The sequence below is a fragment of the Balaenoptera ricei genome, chromosome 4, assembly GCF_028023285.1.
Source record: "Balaenoptera ricei isolate mBalRic1 chromosome 4, mBalRic1.hap2, whole genome shotgun sequence".
NCBI lineage: Eukaryota > Metazoa > Chordata > Mammalia > Artiodactyla > Balaenopteridae > Balaenoptera > Balaenoptera ricei.
The window spans coordinates 142,934,076-142,954,712 of NC_082642.1; the positions used below are offsets into that span (position 1 = coordinate 142,934,076).

General features: G+C 38.5%; 1 protein-coding gene across 5 annotated transcripts in view; it reads right to left on the reverse strand.

Annotated features, from left to right (window-relative positions):
* Positions 1-20,637, reverse strand: part of APP (amyloid beta precursor protein) — a 275,532-nt gene that overhangs the window by 99,971 nt on the left and 154,924 nt on the right. For 2 of the 5 annotated variants that reach the window (XM_059921404.1, XM_059921403.1), the window contains exons 6-8: positions 19,358-19,560; positions 3,797-3,964; positions 1,205-1,261 (exon numbers count right to left, since the gene is read on the reverse strand). In XM_059921404.1, coding sequence (XP_059777387.1) covers positions 1,205-1,261; positions 3,797-3,964; positions 19,358-19,560 — 428 coding nt within the window. The remainder of the gene's footprint in view (positions 1-1,204; positions 1,262-3,796; positions 3,965-19,357; positions 19,561-20,637) is intronic. The other 3 variants (XM_059921407.1, XM_059921406.1, XM_059921405.1) reach the window with 2 other exon arrangements.

A 20,637-nucleotide genomic window follows, 5' to 3' on the forward strand; every position in this document is an offset into this window, starting at 1 on the left:
CAGGGCATCGCCACACGTGTCATTTAAGTTTCAAACCTGGTCCTGCCACATTTGTTGGCTGGGGACAAGTCACCAAGCTCTTGAAGCCTCATTTTCTCATATGCACAAAGGAAATGAGGAAAACGGCCTCAAAATATTCTTGAGAAAAAGAAATGATCTATGAAAAATGCCTCGTAAAAATGTAACACGCCATGCAGCTCAATGTACTATCAAGCCCACAGTATAAAATCTAGAGTTCTCCTTAGTTCTCCTATGTCTGCCCACTTGCCATACTTTCAACTATAGTTTATCTTTTTTAAGAAAAGATCGTTAGCTTCATCAATTGTGAGACTAGGTGTTTTTTTTTCCAGGATGATACAGATAAATGTTAATTTTCACTATACCTAAGCTACAACCGAAATTGTGTCTCTTCTCCCAGCAACCATAAGCATCCATAGTATATATCATCCCTAACCTAATGCTGGAGGAATCTATTCTGGGATATAATCCACATTTCAACATGAGTATTTGTGTGTTTGACAACACATTTTTAAACAAAGCTAGACTGATAGGCTAACTGAAATCATCACAATGCACAGACATTATAAGGTAGGTTGATATGATATTTCTTTATAGGAAGCTCTTTCCCTACATCTTAATGATGAAATCAGAAGATGGGCACTTCTGTCCCACTAGTGTGCCTTCAGGGAGGGGACGGAGAGGTCTTGACTTCTAAAAGCGGCCGTTTACTTCCTAAAGCATAACAGCTGTCTTGAAACACACCCAACTGAAGCCTTCGCATATGTTATTAGTCCATAAAGTTAGTACAATGCATGCTTATTAAATATTTTTCTGGGAAACAAGTCACTTAGACACACAGGCTTTTTGCTAAATCGCGCCATCTTGTGAGCTTTAGGAAATAAAATATTGATGCCAAATAAAACACAAAGTAACATTGTATATACAATATTTTATAGAACCACATGAAATAAAAAGGAAACTGATCAGAAGTAGAAGAAGCTTAGTCAAAGCTCTTAGCCCAACAGTGCAAGTTATCTGGCAAAACTAGACGTAATTACAAGCAAGGCAATGGAAATAAACATTTTGTTAAAAGATAGGTGTTCAAGAAACACAAAACCATGCAAAGGTGAGGAGGCTGGAGCTACAATCCAGCCATGCAATGTACCCCTCCCTCCTCCCCTCCCTTGAGTGAATGACAACATACGTTTAACAGGATCTTGGGGAAGAGGTTCCTGGGTGGTCTTGAGTAAACTTTGGGACACTATGGAGAAAATAAGAGAACATAACTAAAAACAAAAATGGAAACATGGGAATGATGGATGAAACTCACTCACACGATTCTACTGACCAAAGGAAATAACAAAAATGAAAACATTGAATTAAAAACAAAAACTAAACAAATATCCCGAGCTTGGGCCCCAGCATGGAACCACGGTAAACACACAAACAAGAGATATTTTTCCACAAAAACATCTTGGATTGTGGATATTCTGTCTCTGACAGTACATCCCAGTACCCCGTGGAAGGATTTCTTGCTCCCTTCTCCCTCCTTAGTGCCAGGATCACCAATTCCCATCCGTCCCGTCTTCATGGTATCTCTATTCTTTTCACCCATTCCAAGGGCAGCCCTGGCCGTCGGCTCTGGCTACTGACTGAAGCTTTTACTCTCCACTTACATCTGTCCACTCTTCTAACTGGCCTTCAGCCTCCCGTGTTTGCTCTCTGGATACGTTATTCTATAAGCCATCTCCCCTGAAACTAAGTACTGACTGCTTGTCCATTACACCTTTGTTGGGAACATCTCTCTTTCGCAAATTTCTTGGCAAAGGGTGTACCATGCAGAGCACCTCCAGAGACCTGTGGTGCCCATGGCTCTTGCTCCCAGTCTGAGTCAAATCAAACTAATCAAATGGAGAGGATGTGCAGTGAGGGTAATAGTGAGATTTTTTGGGGGGGCGGAGGATAATTTTTAATTTTTTTTTTTTTTTTTTTGGCGGCACTGCGGGGCTTGCAGGATCTTAGTTCCCTGACCAGGGATGGAACCTGCGCCCCCAGCAGTGGAAGCGCTGCGGCCTAACCACTGGACCGCCAGGGAAGTCCTGATAATTTCTAATTCTTGATGCAAATTCATCACTGCTAATAACTTTTAAAACCCTCTTTCTTATTGTATATATGTATATATTTGTATATATACCCACACGTACATATTTATATTTCAAAACATAAATCCACCCCAGGGAAAGGGAGAAAAAAGTTGGAAATCTGCCAGGAAATCTCCCCCAGCAGCGAAACCAGCGAGAATCATTATAACAAAAGCCCTTTGTTTAAGAGGCTCCACGCAACAGAATCCGCCATTGTCCTCCAAGTTACCCGACCTAATTAACGTTTTTGTTTGAAACTCAAGAAAGGAGTCTTTTGAGCTGGAAGCCACAATCTTCCTGTCAGAGCCAGAAAAGAAGCCCTTGGGGTTACCAGTTCCTAAACCTGTTCTCACACAGGGTAGAAGGGGAGTCATCTCTCACCCAAGAGACCAACAGGAACTTTTCCAGTAGATTCCACTTAGATACTGGGCTTCACAGTAGAAGGTGTTGATATTGCAGACCCTTTGTTGTTTAGCTTAATCTTATGATCACACTGGGAAACAATTTATATAATCCCTGGAATCCTAGGCAGGAAATGGTTGCTGTCACTCTCACCAGAACAACGGGAAAAAGGCAGGAGTCTCTCAAAAAGAGAAACGCCTAATTATTGAGTTTAACCTTTAATTTATCAAGTTGAGTAACTATTCCTTGAGTAGATCACACTTCCTTCTAGTGGAATAGATAGATAGATACACAGGTAGGCAGGTAGATAGATAGACAGGCAGATAGATAGATAGACAGACAGACAGATAGATAGATAGATAGATAGATAGATAGATAGATAGATAGGGGATTTAATGTGAAAGACTGTCAAGAAGAACAGAGGTCCCAAATGTTTGGTGTGTTACCTCTGGAGAACTATCTCTGTGGAAATAGTTTCAACTTGCATTTAAGTCATCATGACTTCATTTATTTATTCCCCCTGAGTTATGAAAAACTTAAAGTGCAAGAGAAAAAGGCTTGGAAAATTATATTCCCTGAGCCTTAGTCACTGAAGGCTTCCAACGCTAAGTGAGGAGTTTTCTTCTGTCCATTCCAAGATAAGACACGAAAACTCGCCATTGCAAACGTCCCTGTGTGAGCTCAGGTGCCACCGGGGCATTTCTATCCTCTGGCATCTGAAGTGCAGGTGCTCAGCTCAAGCCCATTCCCTCGCCACCCCAATCAACGTCACGTGTTATGAAATGATACTCATCACGGCAGTACGTCTTGCCAGTGGCACGGAAGCGTCATCAGCCAGGCTTCCGGTGGTAACCCTTATTTGCACGTGGAGTGCACATGCAGAGGCCCGAACACAGAGGTACACGGACAAACACGTAAGTATACATTTGCAGAAACAGCTGAGAAGACAAAACAGCAACTCCAGCTTGGCTTAAAGAGAAGCCCTCAAAAGTCCCTCGAGAATGCAAGACGGACGCACCACAGCTAGTACAGGAACACATCCACGCCATGCTTTATTAGAGAAAGACGGAGATGTGTGCTCATGACTGAACGCCCTGGAGGAGATGCCCAGCAATTAGAGACATTGACAGAAACGTGGTTAGTGGTAGCAACAGACCCATTCCCGAGAACCAGGAAAACCAGTCTGTTACAAAGAGCAGAGTCAGCGGCGAGAAGGATGAAAAGGTGGCCAGGCTGGAGGAAGGTCCACTTACTGACGCTGCCACACACGGCCATGCAGTACTCCTCTGTGTCAAAGTTGTTTCGGTTGCCGCCACATCCGCCGTAAAAGAACGGGGCGCACTTCCCTTCGGTCACATCAAAGTACCAGCGGGAGATCATTGCTCGGCATGGCCCCGTCTCGGCTTGTTCAGAGCACACCTCTAATCAGAGGAGATGTGGGGAACCACATTTAGCATGAAAAGGTACGGCTGGCTGTTCATGTACACATGTTCGCTATTCTTAACGCGATAGGCCTCCCAGTGGTAATTGGGCTGGGTTTATCCAGCAGCATCTGCCAGACATTTACTGAGGAATTTAATTATCTACCAGGACTTTAGAATTACTTCTGAAACAAAGCAGTGCATGCTCGTCTGGTTTAATGAGTGTAGCTCTCAGTAGTAATAAAAGGATTCCAGCTAGAGGTGAACAGACCTTTTCGGTGCTTTCAGATTAATATTAAATGCCTGAAGATGTGCGCACATCAAAATATTTCTTCCCTATAAAAAATAAACTTCTCTTTTAAATAATTTCAAGGCAACTTTAAAGGTAAAAGGATTATGTCTGGTTATGATGTGAAAAGTTTAACCCCTCACAAACACCTGATTGTTTTCCTTGAATAAATGACTGCCTTGACTTAAAGTATAAACTAATTGTACATATTCTGAATGTGATCCAGTTTTCAGAGAGACCCAGTCTGTCCACTGACTATATTTGAAAACATACATAAAACCTGTGAAAGCAACTTCAAGTCGATTACGTTAACTCTAATTAAAGACAAATTTTTCTTTGAATATTGGTCTGTCCCTTGGCCAAAAATGGTTCAAATAACAAAACACAGTCAAACAACTCCCATTTGTTAATACATACCATACATTGTTTTACATTATAACACAGCTTACCTGTCAACATGCCTTGCCACCCTCACCAAAATCAGGTTCATAATCCCTGATTGACTGAAAGTGTAGCAACCTGTAGGATTCCATTCGTAAAGTTATTGCAGTTAGAATTAGAACTCTACCTCCCATGTATATTCCACGTTTGTTAGAAGTCAAAACGATTTTCCTACTCGGTTTGCGTCCCACCCTAGCTAGGCTTATAGAGATCCCTCTGATACCTCAGCACACTCAGATGTCTTGCTTATTCTTAGTTTTACTAACATGCCAGGGAAAAGCATCCTTCTTCTAAAAGACAAAAATCCATGCATAACTCAGAGCTTCCCATTAGGAATATTCAACAGACTGCTCTAGGAAGAGTCTCATCAATCACTCACTCAAAGACAAAGATCCACAATGTTGACGTACAAGGAACTACTGTTTTGCTTTTCTCTACACATACCACTCATTGTTCTTTCCACTCAAGGTAAAGAGGTGATGGCAAAACCAGAAGCTGCTGCCATCATGATGATGTCAACAGAGTAAGGAGGGACAGTCAGCCCTGAGCCCAGAAGGCGAGTGTCAAGCTCTCTGCAGGAGAAGTGTCCTGTGTAATAGAGGTCTAAGATGACTCTGGCTCTCTTTGGATGGTTTTAGGATGGAAACAACTGGCTCCAAGAGCATCAAGCTCAACATCACCCATCATTCTGGTCATCTCATTTGATAGTTACTTTCAGAGTCCATGCTTGCCAAGCCATGATGTGTTTCTAGTTAGTTTTCTTTATGGAATTTTCCTGTATGATAAAAATCTGCCAAACTGTTGACACAGTATCCCATCCAGCTGGTAATTTGATTTATTCCCCAGATTAAATGACTAGTATTCTAACTTACAAAGGATTAAGTTAGTTTTGGTGTGTGTGTAGGGGGGTCTGATCACCTTTGAGTTACTGACAAAGCAGCTTCTGGGCTGCAGAGCTAGAAACCATGCATGCCCACATGTGGGGTCCCTGCAAACCACAGCTATCAGTTGTCTCCACTCCTGGATGTTATCTTCTCTCTTTCTCTCTCTCTCTGTTGTAAGAAACATGTACAGGTTGGCTTTACCCTCCTTTTCTATACCTCCCTCACCAATCTGTACATGTTCATGTGATGTGCTTTCCTGTTTCTAACACATAATGATACTCATCCTTGTACCGATTCCATAAAGACTACCAGGCAACCGTGTCTTCTGAGCCTACACTGTGGTTGAAGTCAGACTGAAGTTGCAAGTGGCTTCTGCTACAAAGAGAGGCACAGAAACACAACCCTAAGTCACAGGAGTGTGGGCAACAAACCTCACTGTGTCTCAACATTCATGCTGCTCCTCACGTTTTATACCTCTTACAGCACCAAATACGTATCTTCTGATACTTGCCTGTCACAGGTCCATTTATACATCACAGCTGTGCAGGGGCAGAAAACGTCTTTATGCTACATCCAATGTACTAAATAAAACTGGTAGAATTTCGGGTGGGTGCAAGTTAAGTAATGGGATCTCAAAGGAGTTAATCCATGATAGATATTTGCCCTTGTATGCGACCTAATACGATTTCTTACTTTTCACGAAAGCAAAACTTCCGGGTCTAGAACCCAGGTGATATTACAATATATTGTCATTTTCCTATACTACGGGTGAAACATTCATTTTTATTTCATTCATTTTTGTTTTTCTTCTGCCTCATTCTAAATGGCTATGAAACCCTCTGTTACAGCTAATTGGTAGAGCCCCAGTCAAGAAGAAAAAGCATTCAGGACTCAAAATTCATTTATATGTCAACTAAGCAAATACAATAAATAAACTACCTGAGGAGCCTACAATTCTTGCTGGAGTTTCCAGTTATAAGACCCTTGACTCATCAATCCCTAAAGGCAAATAATCTCCATTTGTAGCATTTTGTTGGTTCTCCCTGACATTATCATGGCTTGTTGGCACTCCTGACTTTAAATGGGTCCAAATACTTTCATGACTTTTGGTGTGTGTGGACATAGTGGGGAATAAGAATCAATCCCACGGTACTCACATACGAGAGGATATTCGAGATAACGTGGTCAGGAGTTGGTATGATAGCATATGATAATCAAATGTCAAATATATAATATATGGAGCAACAGGCACATGTGAGCCTAGCAGAACAGGAGTGAGAATGCACCTGTCACTTTGGAACCTCTCATCTGCTGACACGGAGGATTGTGCGCCAGACGCTCTGTACCAGAGCAAGCACGGACAAGTGATAAAGGGTATCTCACTGTCATCCCTCCAATGATCAGCATTGCTGATCAGCCATCAACCTCGCCTTTCCTAGCACTTTCTTTCTGGCAATGACTAGAACATCAACGTCCTAGAGCAGTAAAGCTGATTTCAGAGGGAAATCTTGAGTGGGATGGATTTTCATCTCTCACTCATAACTGTATTTCTACTCTACTGTAGAGCACACAAGTGTCTGATCTCCCTGACCTTTTCTCTAACCCTTCTCTTTACAAAAGCATGGTCCATGTAATTGAAAAGAGAACCTTTCATTAGTCTGGGAGAGGGTGAGGGGTAGTCATGGGGTCAGCACTGGGGAAGTATTATGTTAATGCCTTTACACACGGTATTAATAAGTGTAAAGGAGATGGCCAACGACTCTCCCAAGAGAGCGAGAAGAAGGAGCACATACTTGGGCTGAAGAAGTGTTAAGTGGTCAATGTCAAGTTCATAGCTGTGATATTATGCTATAAATGGGGAAAACTGGGTGAAGACTATTCAGGATATCTTTCTATTAATTCCTTCATGGCATGTAAATCTACAATTATCTGCAGAAAATGTAAGAGAAAAAAATCTCACATTAAGAAATATATAACGTTATATAACATATAACTCCCAACATATAACGTTGGGAGTTAACGTTGGTAGTTCAGTTTGCCTTGGAATTCTATCTTGTCTCTTTCCCTGAATCATTTATCATTTCAGAGTAATTTCCCTGAACGGCTACAAATTTCAGTTTGAGAAACATTCCTTTAAATTCCTTTCTAGCACTGAGAAATTACCAGGAAATCTATCCAATCAAGATCCTAACAAAGTAAAACAATTTTAAAGAATTAAGCCTGAAATATATAATTTGAAAGCTCCATGACTAGATTCAGAGAAAAAGAAATCTTGAGAAATTTTATTATTTTTTCAAGACATTTTAAATGCTTATGTTTACATTATTATTTTTCTGAATAGAGAAACCTTTTCCTTCCTAATCTTTCGGAAACACTGAAAAAATTCAGTGAAAAACGTGTTTCATATTCATTACTATAATCAGCCAGTGCAAAATTATTTACAAAATCATCCACTAAATGTAGAGCATGTAAAATTAGACCTTATATAATTGTAACTTCAAACAGAATTCATCTGAAAATTAAAACTGCAGCTTCCTTTTCTCATCTTCATTCTCTTCTCAAAATCTAAAATAATAAATGAAAAGATGAACATTTAAAAATTATTTGCTAACTTTATTTTTTGAATTCCAATCCACCTTTGTTTCTATTCAAAGTAAATGTTACATATAATAATGAAGGAGAAAATTTGCCCAGAATTGAAGTAGGGATACTTCTCAAAGAGAATGTTTCAAGTTAGATAGAAACACAGGCAAGACTTAAACATCTAAGGAACTATGATCTTTGCTTATTCATATTTAATTCTTAGACTTTTAAGATCACAAATAGGCTTCCTAATATTCACCTAGCTGAATTCTTCTGGCAAGGAAGGCTTATCTCTTCTTTTATAACAGCTCTATTCACCTTTCAAGACAAAGACCATTTAATAAACTGAAATGCTAGTGTACACACAACAGTATGAAAGTGTTCATGTGCTTAAAAAAAAAAGCATTAAGAATTTTATATCTTTTAACGTAGGTCCCTGCTGAGATTTGTGCTGGTTTCAACACTAAATTCCGTTATCTAAAAATCAGTAGTATACAAATATAGTATTTAATATTGATACAATATTTAATATTTTGTTAAAATATTAATATTAATATTTTATTAAAATATATAATATTTCCTACATTATATAAAATGATTATGCAATTCACTGTTCAAAATGTGATGCTTAACCACAAAAAATTAACTCTGAATAGATGTCAAATTGTAGCAAAAGTTTTTTTGGACAACCAAATTTAGAAAGCTAATTTTACACTTAAAAAAAAAATTCAACATAAAGACAGCTGTGAAAGTGGCAACTAGGATAAGGAGAAAATCCCCATTTTCAAGAGTACAGTTATTACAATGCCTTCTTAAAAAGCAGGGCTAACAGAGTAGCAAGTAATAGCTTTAAATAAAGCACTAACTAAAGAATAATCTCATAATGTAAAGCTTTTTATTATTATTATTTCATTTAAATAGCTGAATTTCAATTATTCTAAGACTATAGGAATGTATGTGAAATAAAACCGTGCATTATATGGAATGCATAAAGTTTAAATTTACAAATTTTGAGAAAGTAACCACTTGAATAATCAAACCAATCAAACTAGAGAGTTACTTATAGAAACCTAGGAATTATATATTCTGATATTGTTTAAAAAAACAAAAAAAGTAGCATAATTCCTCCTATGATACAAGAGCATGTACACAATTAAGGTTCATTTAAGTTAAAAATGACGTATCTCGCAGTTTTAAACTAGAGTAGAAAGGGCAAATGTATGAAGACAAATATAATTTGGTCTTGTGACAAATCACTTTAATATTAACAGTAAAATAAAATGAAACAATGACAGAAGTATAGAAACCTACTAAATATGCTTATCTTTAATATTTCAAATAAATGTTGATTTACCTGCCTAATCATTCAATCTGTTAATAATGAAAATGGCTGACCTCAATGCCATTTTATAACAACTTCACTTTTCAGCCTGATTAAATCATTCCAACATGCTAGAAAACCAGTTATTTTTTAAGAATGTATTTTTTGCAACAATAGATGCATGTACTTTTAATGGGTAAGAGTATTTATAATGTGCTTGCAAATAATAGCAAACAGTAATAAAAAAAACATGTCCAATAGAAAATTCCCCTAATTGAACAATAGTGATCAGATATTTATTACCTACTAATCCTATTTTACTAAATAGAGGCATGTAAAATTAGGCAAGCAAATTTGAACTAAAGTCTTATGACAAATCTCACTTAAGCCCCAAATAGGGGTTGAAATATATAAACAAATGATGGGAACAGCTGTGCATGGTAATGAAATCACTGACTCAGAATGAAATGACGGGTGCTAATTTGTCACGGAAGTCTCTAGAAGATATCTGCAGTTGGCTTGCCTTTTACTGAATTGTGTTGATTCTCTAACGCTATCCAGTACATGTGTCATTCGAGTTACACCTGGCCCGATTCTCACTTCTCTCAATGATGAAAGATTACTTATAAAAACGCCACCTGAAAAAGTACTTGTAAACTGTTTAGACTAACCATACTCTCGTGTTGGTGACGCTGGTGAGCATTCACGAAAGGGCACTGCTATTTTTCCTAATACCTTTGTTTTCTGTTTGTCACAGGAATAAACTTATTTGTCATCAAGCTGTGTGGTTAGTCTGAAGCACAACACAATATTACAAGAAGCTCTAAACTCTGATAAGACAAGATATCATGTCCTTTGCTGGAAATAAGAGGAAGAGATTTTTCTTCTTGACTGAGAGGTGAGGTATGCTGGGAAATCTGACTGTGTCCGGAAAACCACAAAAATAGAACTCTCTGATTTATACTGTTTGTCGACTTCCATGGTGTAAATACTCCCACCATTGGTATTTCAAGCTACCGATGGTAGTGGCTCACAAAATTCCTCAATACTTGAATAATCAGCTTTTACAGGCTAGTAGGAGCCAGCTATACCATATCTGTGAGAGGAAATAGGGGCACAGGTGAAACTAGGAACAATTATATAGTTCAGGAAATTGTAAGGGTTTTCTAATTTGCTCAGTCGTGAGAGTTGAATTTTAACAACATTACTCAGTAAGTAGACCTATCAGGATTCTCTCATACTTGGTGACATGTGATACTATAGTAAGAGCAATGACACCATAGATAATGATGGTTTCACTACCATAAATAAGAATAATTTTCCTTTTCAGTTTCTTACTCTGTCTCAATCTAAATCTGCACAGTATGGGGGCAGGTAATGCTACTAGAGACCATTCCTTAAAGTGTAGCCAGCCAGTGGACCAGTAGGACCCGCATCACCTGGGACTCAGGACCTACCGCAGACCTACTGTCTTAGAATCTGTGTTTACATAAGTAAATTTAAGGGACAGAGACAACCCCACCCTCACAGTTAACACTGGAACTGTCTTACCACTATTAACTCAATATAGTGCACTTTTAACAAAGTGAACTATTCTAAACTCCTTTCACTGTTTCAAGAGTCTCCTAGTTTTGAAAATTTGCACTGCTGTCTTGAAGGCCAAGGGGTTTTCCTGAACATTGTTTAAAAAATGTGTTTTTATTCAAGTGTAGTTGACTTACAATGCTGTGTTAGTCTCAGGTGTACAGCAAAGTGACTCAGTTATACATACATATATATATCTATTTTTTTCAGATTCTTTTCCCTTATAGTTATTGCAAAATATTGAGTAGAGTTCCCTGTGTTATACAGTGTGTCCTTATTGGTTATCCATTTTATGTACGTAGAATGTATATGTTAATCTCAAACTCCTAATTTATCCCCACCCCTGCCTTTTGCCTTTGGTAGCGGTAAGTTTGCTTTCTATGTCTGTGGGTCTGTTTCTGTTTTGTATATAAGTTCATTTCTATCTGTTTTTTAGATTCCACATATAGGTGATATGATATTTGTCTTTGGTTTACTTCACTTAGTATGACAATCTCTAGTTGCATCCATGTTGCTGCAAATGGCATTATTTCATTCTTTTTTGTGGCTGAGTAATATTCCATTGCACAGATGTACCACTGAACATCATTTTTGTATGAGATTCGTTCAGTCTTGCTTCCTCCTGACTTCTTACTCTTCCACTAACAGAATCCCAAAAGGTCAGATGTTGGAAGAGGTGATAAGTTTTTAGGGGGGCAAAATGATCCAAGGCTGAGAGAAGAAGGTGTTTAGGTTGAAATTCACCTTGCTTGAAAACTCCAGAAAGCATTTTTCTACAAGGCAACTAAATATTTCCATTAAAACACACAACTGTTACCTGCCCAAGGAATCAGAGCCCCTACTCAATCGGACATATGGATGAGCTAAAAATTAGCTGAAAATGACATGCATGTTTAAATGAACTGTTCTTCCATTTGCTGGATTTCTTTTACTAGGTTTGATGTTTTTCTTAATTGCAAACTCTGTGTTGTGGAAATACATACAATTGTCAATATTTGCATATTTTTTTGAACAGCAACTGATTTGGGGAAAAGCATAAAAAAGACTAGAATTTTTAAAAACCTGGTTTCTGGACTTTAATTGAATTGGGCTGGAAATTTTATTTTTATTTTTAATAAATTTAGACATAATTGTATTAAAATACCTTTAGCTGATTATTTCCTTTTCTAACATTGAATTAAAGAATCTTGACACAAATTAAAGTGTAGAAGGTAAAACTAACTAAGCACTACTAGCCATGTAAAATTTCAAACAAAATTAAGTTCAAAAATATAATTTTCTAGGTGGCAATGCAGATCTTTGTGAATATACTAAACCACTGACTTCTCTACTCCATGGTATGCAACCTATATTTCAATAAATTTGTTACTAAAAATAGAAAATTACATATATATACACACCACACACAGTTTTTTCTATGGCTCTGTTTCTCACTGTCGCATTTTAAGCAAACGATTTGAGTGGGCTTTCTAATTGGGACCATTAAATGACATGGAAAGAAGCTTGTTAATGCCACGTTTCACTCTGCCTCTACCAAAGCGTATATCAAACACCTCAAAATCAATGGCTGTGGTGCCATGGGGCACAAAATAATAAGGCTGCCGCCTGTCACATCTATGCCCAGTGTTGATACTAGTTCTCTCAAAGTCATTAGAAAGGATGCTACATTCTGGTCCAGGAACAGGAGTGGATCTTACTTGCCTGTGGTCATAACACAGAGAGGTAAAGACTTCCTCGAAAGGGAGCAGCCGTTATCCCTTTGCCCTGTTCCCAAACCCAAAATGGAGCTTAATTTTCATTTTGGGCCAGTGCGCTCCTATGAGGGACCCAACAAAAGTATGTGAGTACACTTCCATGCTTGCAGCAAGTCAAGCTCACAGTTTTCTCCAAACTTTGTGAAAAGTTAAATATGAATGATAAGCAAGGATCCTATTTGTGAATTATGGGATACCTTGCAAGAGGCACATTCATTACAGACAGGTCACACCAGAGACGTGAGAATTAGGCTAAGCTCTGTTTGCTCTACCCTTGAGATCAATGCAAGCTGTTCTGATTTATTTATGGCACTTCTTGGATTCGTTCTAGTTGGTGCTCCATTAACTGGCAAATCCCTAGTCTCCTTTAAAAATCACTCAAATGACAACTTCTTGGCAATGCTTAGTGGAAACTTCTGTCCCTGGATGAGCACTTTCCTTTCCCTGTGTGCCACAGTTCTTCCCCAGCCAGGTCAGAGAGACTGATTTCTCCCCAAGACTGAGTGTACAGCTATGTCTGGAAGCAACCTGAGTGAACCACCCTCTCCATATCCCTGTGCCCTCAGGAACCGGTGCAACACCCAGTTCCTAGGAGTGCCTGGTCCACGTTGGTGGAATGTACAGCAGTAAATCACATGATGCTTCTTAGAGATTAATGGTAACCAGAGGGAGAAGAACAATAATTTAATTCTGTGAGGTCAGTCACCCTGCCCAAGGCAAGCAACATTTAGATCAAACTTTTAAACTTCATCATCATACGGTATGCTTCAAGTGCCACCTCTATCGGTGTCTCTGTCCATTTAATAGATGAACTTCCAAGAGGTTTAAAATACCCTCAAGAAATGAAACTCCATCTTGAAATGCAGTGGCATTTAATACTACCTTGGTTCAATTATCAGCCAGATATAAAATTTAACTGCAGATATTTAAATATACAATATATTCACAAAAAGATATTTCAATCAAGAAACCAAGTTTAAGCTGTTTTTTTCCTTAACATATGTCCATAAAATATCAGCTCTATGATACCAGTAGAAATGGATACATCACATTTATGCTTTTTATAATTAAAAAAGACAGTCTGTTGGCTTACCTTTGGCATTCCTAATTAGTAGTAAACATTAGTTCTCTGGAGGCTCAAAAGGATGTGTATAACCAGGGAAACTATAGTAGCTTAGGTTAATTGAGCACTTACTCTCCAGCAGGAACAGTGCCAAGTGTTTCCTGTGGATTACTTCATATATGGCTCACAACATGGTTAAAATTAGGTAGGTGTTATTAAATCCCATTTTCAAGAGGGAAGCAATGAGGCATAAAGGTTATTTCACTGATACAAATATACTAAGTTAGTAGGTTGTAAAGCCAGGATTTGACTCTGAGCAGCCTGTCCTTGTAAAACGAACTGAACACTTAGAATGTGCCAGGCATTATATGGTAAATACTTAACAGGAATCATCTAAAGTAATTCATATAAAAAACATGCAACATCATATCAGCATCTATCAAACACACATGAAAAAAACAGACTTACCAAGGTTATGTAACTGGCCCAAAGCCAAAAAACTATTAAAAATTCTCTTTTTAAACACTTTACTGGTCTGTCTCTAACCATATGAAAACTACCTTAATGAAATTTACTTGGTATGGTAAAATCTGAAATATAAAAACTTCTTAGTATGTTTCTAATGATCAGTATCAGAGGTTTCCTATAAAGACTTGAAAAGTAAACATTTTCAGCTTTGCAGGCCACATGGTGTTTTTTGCAACTACTCAATTTCACCTCTGTAGCATGAAAGCAGCCATCGATAATATGTAAACAAATGGGATTGGTTGTGTCCAATAAAACCTTTTGATTAGAAAATAGGTGACAGCCCATTTTCAGCCCATGGCCATAGTTTGCTGATATATGGGCCATGGCCATAGCTTGAAATAATAATAATATCATTATTATTTAAATAAGAATTCTAAAATGTAGGAAATGCTCAGAGTGAAATAATAGTAAGATGAATATATGCTATAGCAAAGGAATACACATTTACAAGGGAACACAGGTGAAACTGAACTAGTATGTATTTAAATATAAAAGGAAAAAGAAAAAATTGACATTAGGGTGGTAGAAATACTCTGGTCCATCTGGGTTCAAATCGTGGCTTCACCACTTACCAGCTTGGTGACCGTGGACAATTTTTAAAAAATTTCTCTCAGCTTTAGTTGCCTTGGCTTTAAATGGGCAAGTAAAATTTCTACCAGTCAGCACAAATTAATCAAGGATTAACAGATAGAATCACTGCCCTAAAGGGCAAGGGGAGTGGTGCAAACACAAGAAATGCCAGGCTGATCTGCCACAATACGGTAACAGCCAACTCCTCATCACACCTTCCACAGCAGCAAAGTGCTGAGCCATCAGCAGAGGTGAAATGAATATGTATTTGCTGAATCAATGAACATACGGAAAAAAGCAGTGTTACTCTGGATGGACAAAACTGGCTAGCTTAACTCACAGACTATGTCATTTATTACAATACTCATGTTTAATCGGAGTTTAAAATTCACGATTGAGTCACAGATTACCTTGATGTCTTAGGTTTAGGAAGTGCAATCCCTTCTCAAAACACAGAAAATTAGGAGCAAGTGTCTAAATATACTATTATTGTACTCAAATTGGTATTGGCTTATTCCACTAGGTCAAAACAACAGATCCAATCTTTCTCCTCTGGAATCAGTAACATAGTCAGAACTGACATCTTCTACTTTGGTATCAATGATTCTGACACAATATGGCATGCTGAAATGTCCTATATTTTTCTTCCCTCTGCCTATTTCTTTCAAATTTTAATGGGTTACAAAACTATTGAGTTTTTTTATGAAGCACATGGAAGACTCGTATCAGTGGCAGTATGTTGGTAATGAAGAATGTTCATTATTAAGTATGGTTGTAAATCACATTTTCTCTCGGGCACTGAAACATTAACACTGGACACTAGAGGGTAAGCCTCTTTTCAATCTCTCTGCTTTGCAAGTCATTTCCAACTTTTATTCTCAGCACAGGAGCAGGCTACTCATAATTAGAGTTTTACAAAGTTAGCAATCACCTATTGGCATTGACATTGTTCTTCATCAGGGAAGATCTGTAACTCACCTCCTACACCCATGGTGTGGAGGGAAAGGGCTCTAGATGACTGGTCGCTTTAATGCTACCATCAAAAACTTCTTCTACTCCTTTATCAGAATTAGCTGGGAACACAGAAAACTCTCTGACATGGATGTAATATACCACAACATGTTTCTCCTCTTAGGTCTCCTTTCCCAGAAAGACTTGCTTCAATCATAGCTTTTGTCCATCTCAGGAGTCTTAGATGGATGCATGGATTCCCATTAAAGCCTCTTCTGTCTCTAGCAATAACAGTTGGTACCTCTAAATGATCAGGTATTTGCTTTCGTAGGTCACTTTTAATGCTCTTCTTGACATCAGCATTATTAACTTATCTTTTAAGGCTAGTTTCTTTTATTTTTTTAATCTTTAGCCTGGAGATTTTTTCCTAAATTCTCTTTTAATTGCCTTTGTCTTTCTATAAAAATACCAAAACATATATGTCCCTCTATGTTCTATCTTACTACCTAATAATGCTACATGTAGAGAAAAACTGAAGCAAAAGGAACTGGACTTATTCAGAATGTGTAGAGAAAAACTGAAGCAAAAAGAACTGGACTTATTCAGAATGTAACAAGACCATGTTATCTCAAGAGAGTTCTGTCTTGGTTTGGAATACAGGCATTAAGTTTATGTGGCATTCTCTCACATACTGAATAAATTATGTCACTCCCTGTTCACCCATCCCCTCAATAGCGGTAACATAAAAACAAAATCTCTTCATTGTTTCTACTAGAAAAATCCTTACCACATAGCAGGTCCTGAATTGATCACCCTCAGTTAATACCCATACTTGCCAGCCTGGCATTAAAGGTCTCCATATTGTAGGCCCGACCTAATTTCCTGTAACCCTCTTATGGAAGATTTACCTGCTCTAGTTTAAACTGGACTAACCTTGTCTCCCAAGCATGCCACGTACCTTCCCAAGGCACCATATTGGTTTTGTTGTTCCTACTGACTGTAAAGTAGGCTACAAGAAAATCCATCAGTAGCTCTACCACCAGCCCTTCCACTTCCCCTTCAAATGCCATCTTTTGCATAGACCCTTCCCTGATCAATCTCCTATTCTTTGAAGTAGGCTCTGGGCTCGTAGTGTTTTTACAGCACACTTTGTATTTCTTTGACTTATGTTTCCTACTAGACTTGAACATCCATGAGGGTCAGCTATCCTGTGTATTCTCATCGTATGATTGATCCACTGAGCCCAGCAAAATGGCTCAATCCAAAGAGGTACTCCAAAAATGAATGTTGAATAAGTGGACAACAATTATTATGCAAACAGCTATCTTGATGGAGAGCACAAGAACTTGAGTCCCACGGCAGAACACTAGCTGCTGTAATTTGTAGTCATACAACTTTCAGGTTTCAAGAAGAAGCAGCCCTGTAAAATATGTCTTTCCCTGCTAGGAAAATAGAAACTAACAAGTTCATGTAGCCAGATCTGCCACAAACGGTCCTAAGAGGTACACGAAAAACACCCTGAAAAACAGTGCCTCCAACAAAATGTGCATTTACTTAAATGTGTATCTACTCTACATGCTAAATTGAATAAGAAGTTGTCATTACGTAGGGAATGATAAAGTTAAACAATCTATCTGGTACTATATATTTTAAAAGAATATGTGATACCTTCAGTGGATTTTAAGCTAACCGTGAGTGTTCAACTCAGAATAATCTCAGTTTTAAAAGCTGCAAGTTAGGGCTTCCCTGGAGGCACAGTGGTTGGGAATCCGCCTGCCAAGGCAGGGGACATGGGTTCAAGCCCTGGTCCGGGAAGATCCCACGTGCCGCAGAGCAGCTAAACCCGTGCGCCACAACTGCTGAGCCTGTGCTCTAGAGCGCACAAGCCGCAACTGCTGGGCCCACGTGCCACAACTCCTGAAGCCCGCGCAATGCAACGAAGAGTGGCCCCCGTTCACTGCAACTAAAGAAAGCCCACGCACAGCAGCGAAGACCCAACGCAGCCAAAAATAAATAAATTTATTTAAAAAAAAAAAAAGCTACAAGTTAAAGAAATGCAGAACTTCGAAACTACTGTGTTAAGTGAAAGAAGCCAGACACAAATGACTACGTATGACCCCACTTATATGAAATGCCTAGAAAAGGCAGATCTGTAGAGACAAAAAGTAGATTAATGGTTGCTGGGGGCTGGCAGTGAGGACAAGGATTAACTGTGAATGGGTGTGAGGGCTCATACTGGGATGATGGAGATGTTCTAAGATTGGATTATGGTGATGGTTTCACAATTTGGTAAATTTATTAACGCCATTGAATTATACACCTATACACTTAAAGTGAATGAATTTTATATGTAAATTATACCTCAATAAAGTTATAAAAAATGCAGTGAAGGGAAGAAGATACTACAATGATCATCAGGAACCTACTTGAGGCAAAAAAGTAGCCCATTTTAAACTCCAATTTAACAGCAGAGCAGAAATCATTTTACTTTAATAAAAGTGAGAAAAAGACCTACAATGTTGTAGCATTTGTGGATGGACTTCAAAAGTATTTGCAATACATTAAAACAATAATTCTGTCCACACTCATTCAATCTAATCCTAGGACCATCTTTTACTATTTGCAAAACAAATGCATACGCTTTAAGAAAGGCAACTCAACAATTCACTAGCTTTGGTTGTTTAATGTAAACTGAATGCTTGCTTTTATTTCATGGAGACAAAAAGGAAGTCTTTTAGTTCATTCTGTTTACCACATTTCCAATAGGAGCATTAATGAAACAGAAAAAGAAAGTCTAAGATAGTAACACTACATCTACCTCTCACTGTCACTTCCCCCAATAAAATACTGTAAAGGCAACACAAGTCATCCAAGTTAAATTTCACAGCAAAACATAAGGTGATACTCACCAAATAGCCTTCTTTTGCTTTAACGAAATCTAATTGCAACTACTCATTCAACCAAGATTTATTGAAAAGTTTCTATAAGGCAGGCACTCTGCATCATATTAAGTAAAATCCAGTCTTTGACATCAAGGACCTCACAGTCTAGATGTGAAAGAGGCAACATACAATGGAGTGTAATAAACACCCACTATCAGGAGAATACCAAGGAGGTTGCCTAACTCAGCCTTTGTCAAATGACATGGCCCCCAGTTAGGTGGAGTTTTACAGAACAGTGTACCAAGTAGCATACACAAGGCACAGAACAGACTGTAAAATCAGGATGTCATGTTAATTTGAAATGAATTGTTAGACTGCTTGTTCAACCAAAAAGAGTTCAACAAGCACAAGACAACTTGTTATTATGAATTTTTATTTTTTGGCTGGGGGACGCAATGGTGGTAGGGTGGATAGAAATTTCAAACTCTGGTGTGATGCTTTCCTTTCCCCCGAGAAAGAAAATCCAAGTAAACAGTGGATTACCTCGGACCACCTCTTCCACAGACTCCGTGGTGGTGGTCGTGGTGGTGGCGATGCTGGTGGTCCTCTCTGTGGCCTCTTCATAGGGTTCCTCAGCCTCTTCCTCTACCTCATCACCGTCCTCTTCATCCTCATCATCCTCGGCTTCCTCTTCCTCAATATCAGCCACTTCTTCCTCCTCTGCTACTTCCACGACTTTGTCTTCACTGGAGCAGGAAAGAGAAATAACAATGATAGTCATTTAAACAAATTTCAGGAGAGGAAAAAAAAAAAAAATCAGTGACGAGGAATTTTGGACATCTGAGAGGAAACCTGACATTGAATAAAAACACACACAAGGTTTGAAGCCAGCAGGTCAGAAATGAATTCCAGCTCAGTATATCTGCAACTTTTTACCCCTGAGCACAGCTCTTCTTAGGTTCTGCAGTTGCAAAGAAGAGGATACCCGGCTTCCAACTGTATGACATTCTGGAAAAGGCAAAGTTATGGAGACCATAAAAAGACCAGTGGTTGCTAGGAGTTCGGGGTAGGAAGGAAGGGATGAATAGGCAGAGCCCAGGGGATTTTTAGGGCAGTGAAACTGCTCTGTAAGATACTGCATCAGTGGATATCCACTGATACAGTGCATATACAACATCATGCATTTGTCGAAACCCTAAGAACTGTACAATACAAAAAGTGAGCTCTAATGTAAACTTTACTTTAATAATAATTAATGTATCAATATTGGTTCAAGCATGCAATGCTAATGCAAAATGTTAATAATGCGGTGGGGAGAGCTCTCTGTACTTCCTGTTCAAATTTTTTCTAACCTTAAAACTGCTCTAAAAAATAAAGTCTATTAAAAAGGCTGGGGTGGGGGGAGACCAAAACAAACTTTACTGTGTTACTGGGATTACTCCTCCTCCTGTAGGTGAAAATACCCCACAGCACCTGCAGAGTAGATATTCAATAAGGAGAGGTGGAAACTCGTTCAAAATTACTATTGAAAGTTTAAACTGGAAATGAAAGGGGAAGAAGAAATTGGCTTAAATAAGCCTGTAAGCTCAATGGTCAGGGATGCCTACTGAAACTACACCTATGCTCCCTTTTGCTAGTTGTGTAAGCTTTCTAGAATATCAGGTATCTCTTTGGTTCCCAAATTTCAGGGAGCATCAAAAGGATGCACCTGAAAGGCTTGTTAAAACACAGATCACCAGGTGCCATCCCCAGATTTCTGAATCAGTGGTGGGACAGGGCCTGAGAATTTGCCTTTCTAACAATTTCCCCAGTGATGCTGATAC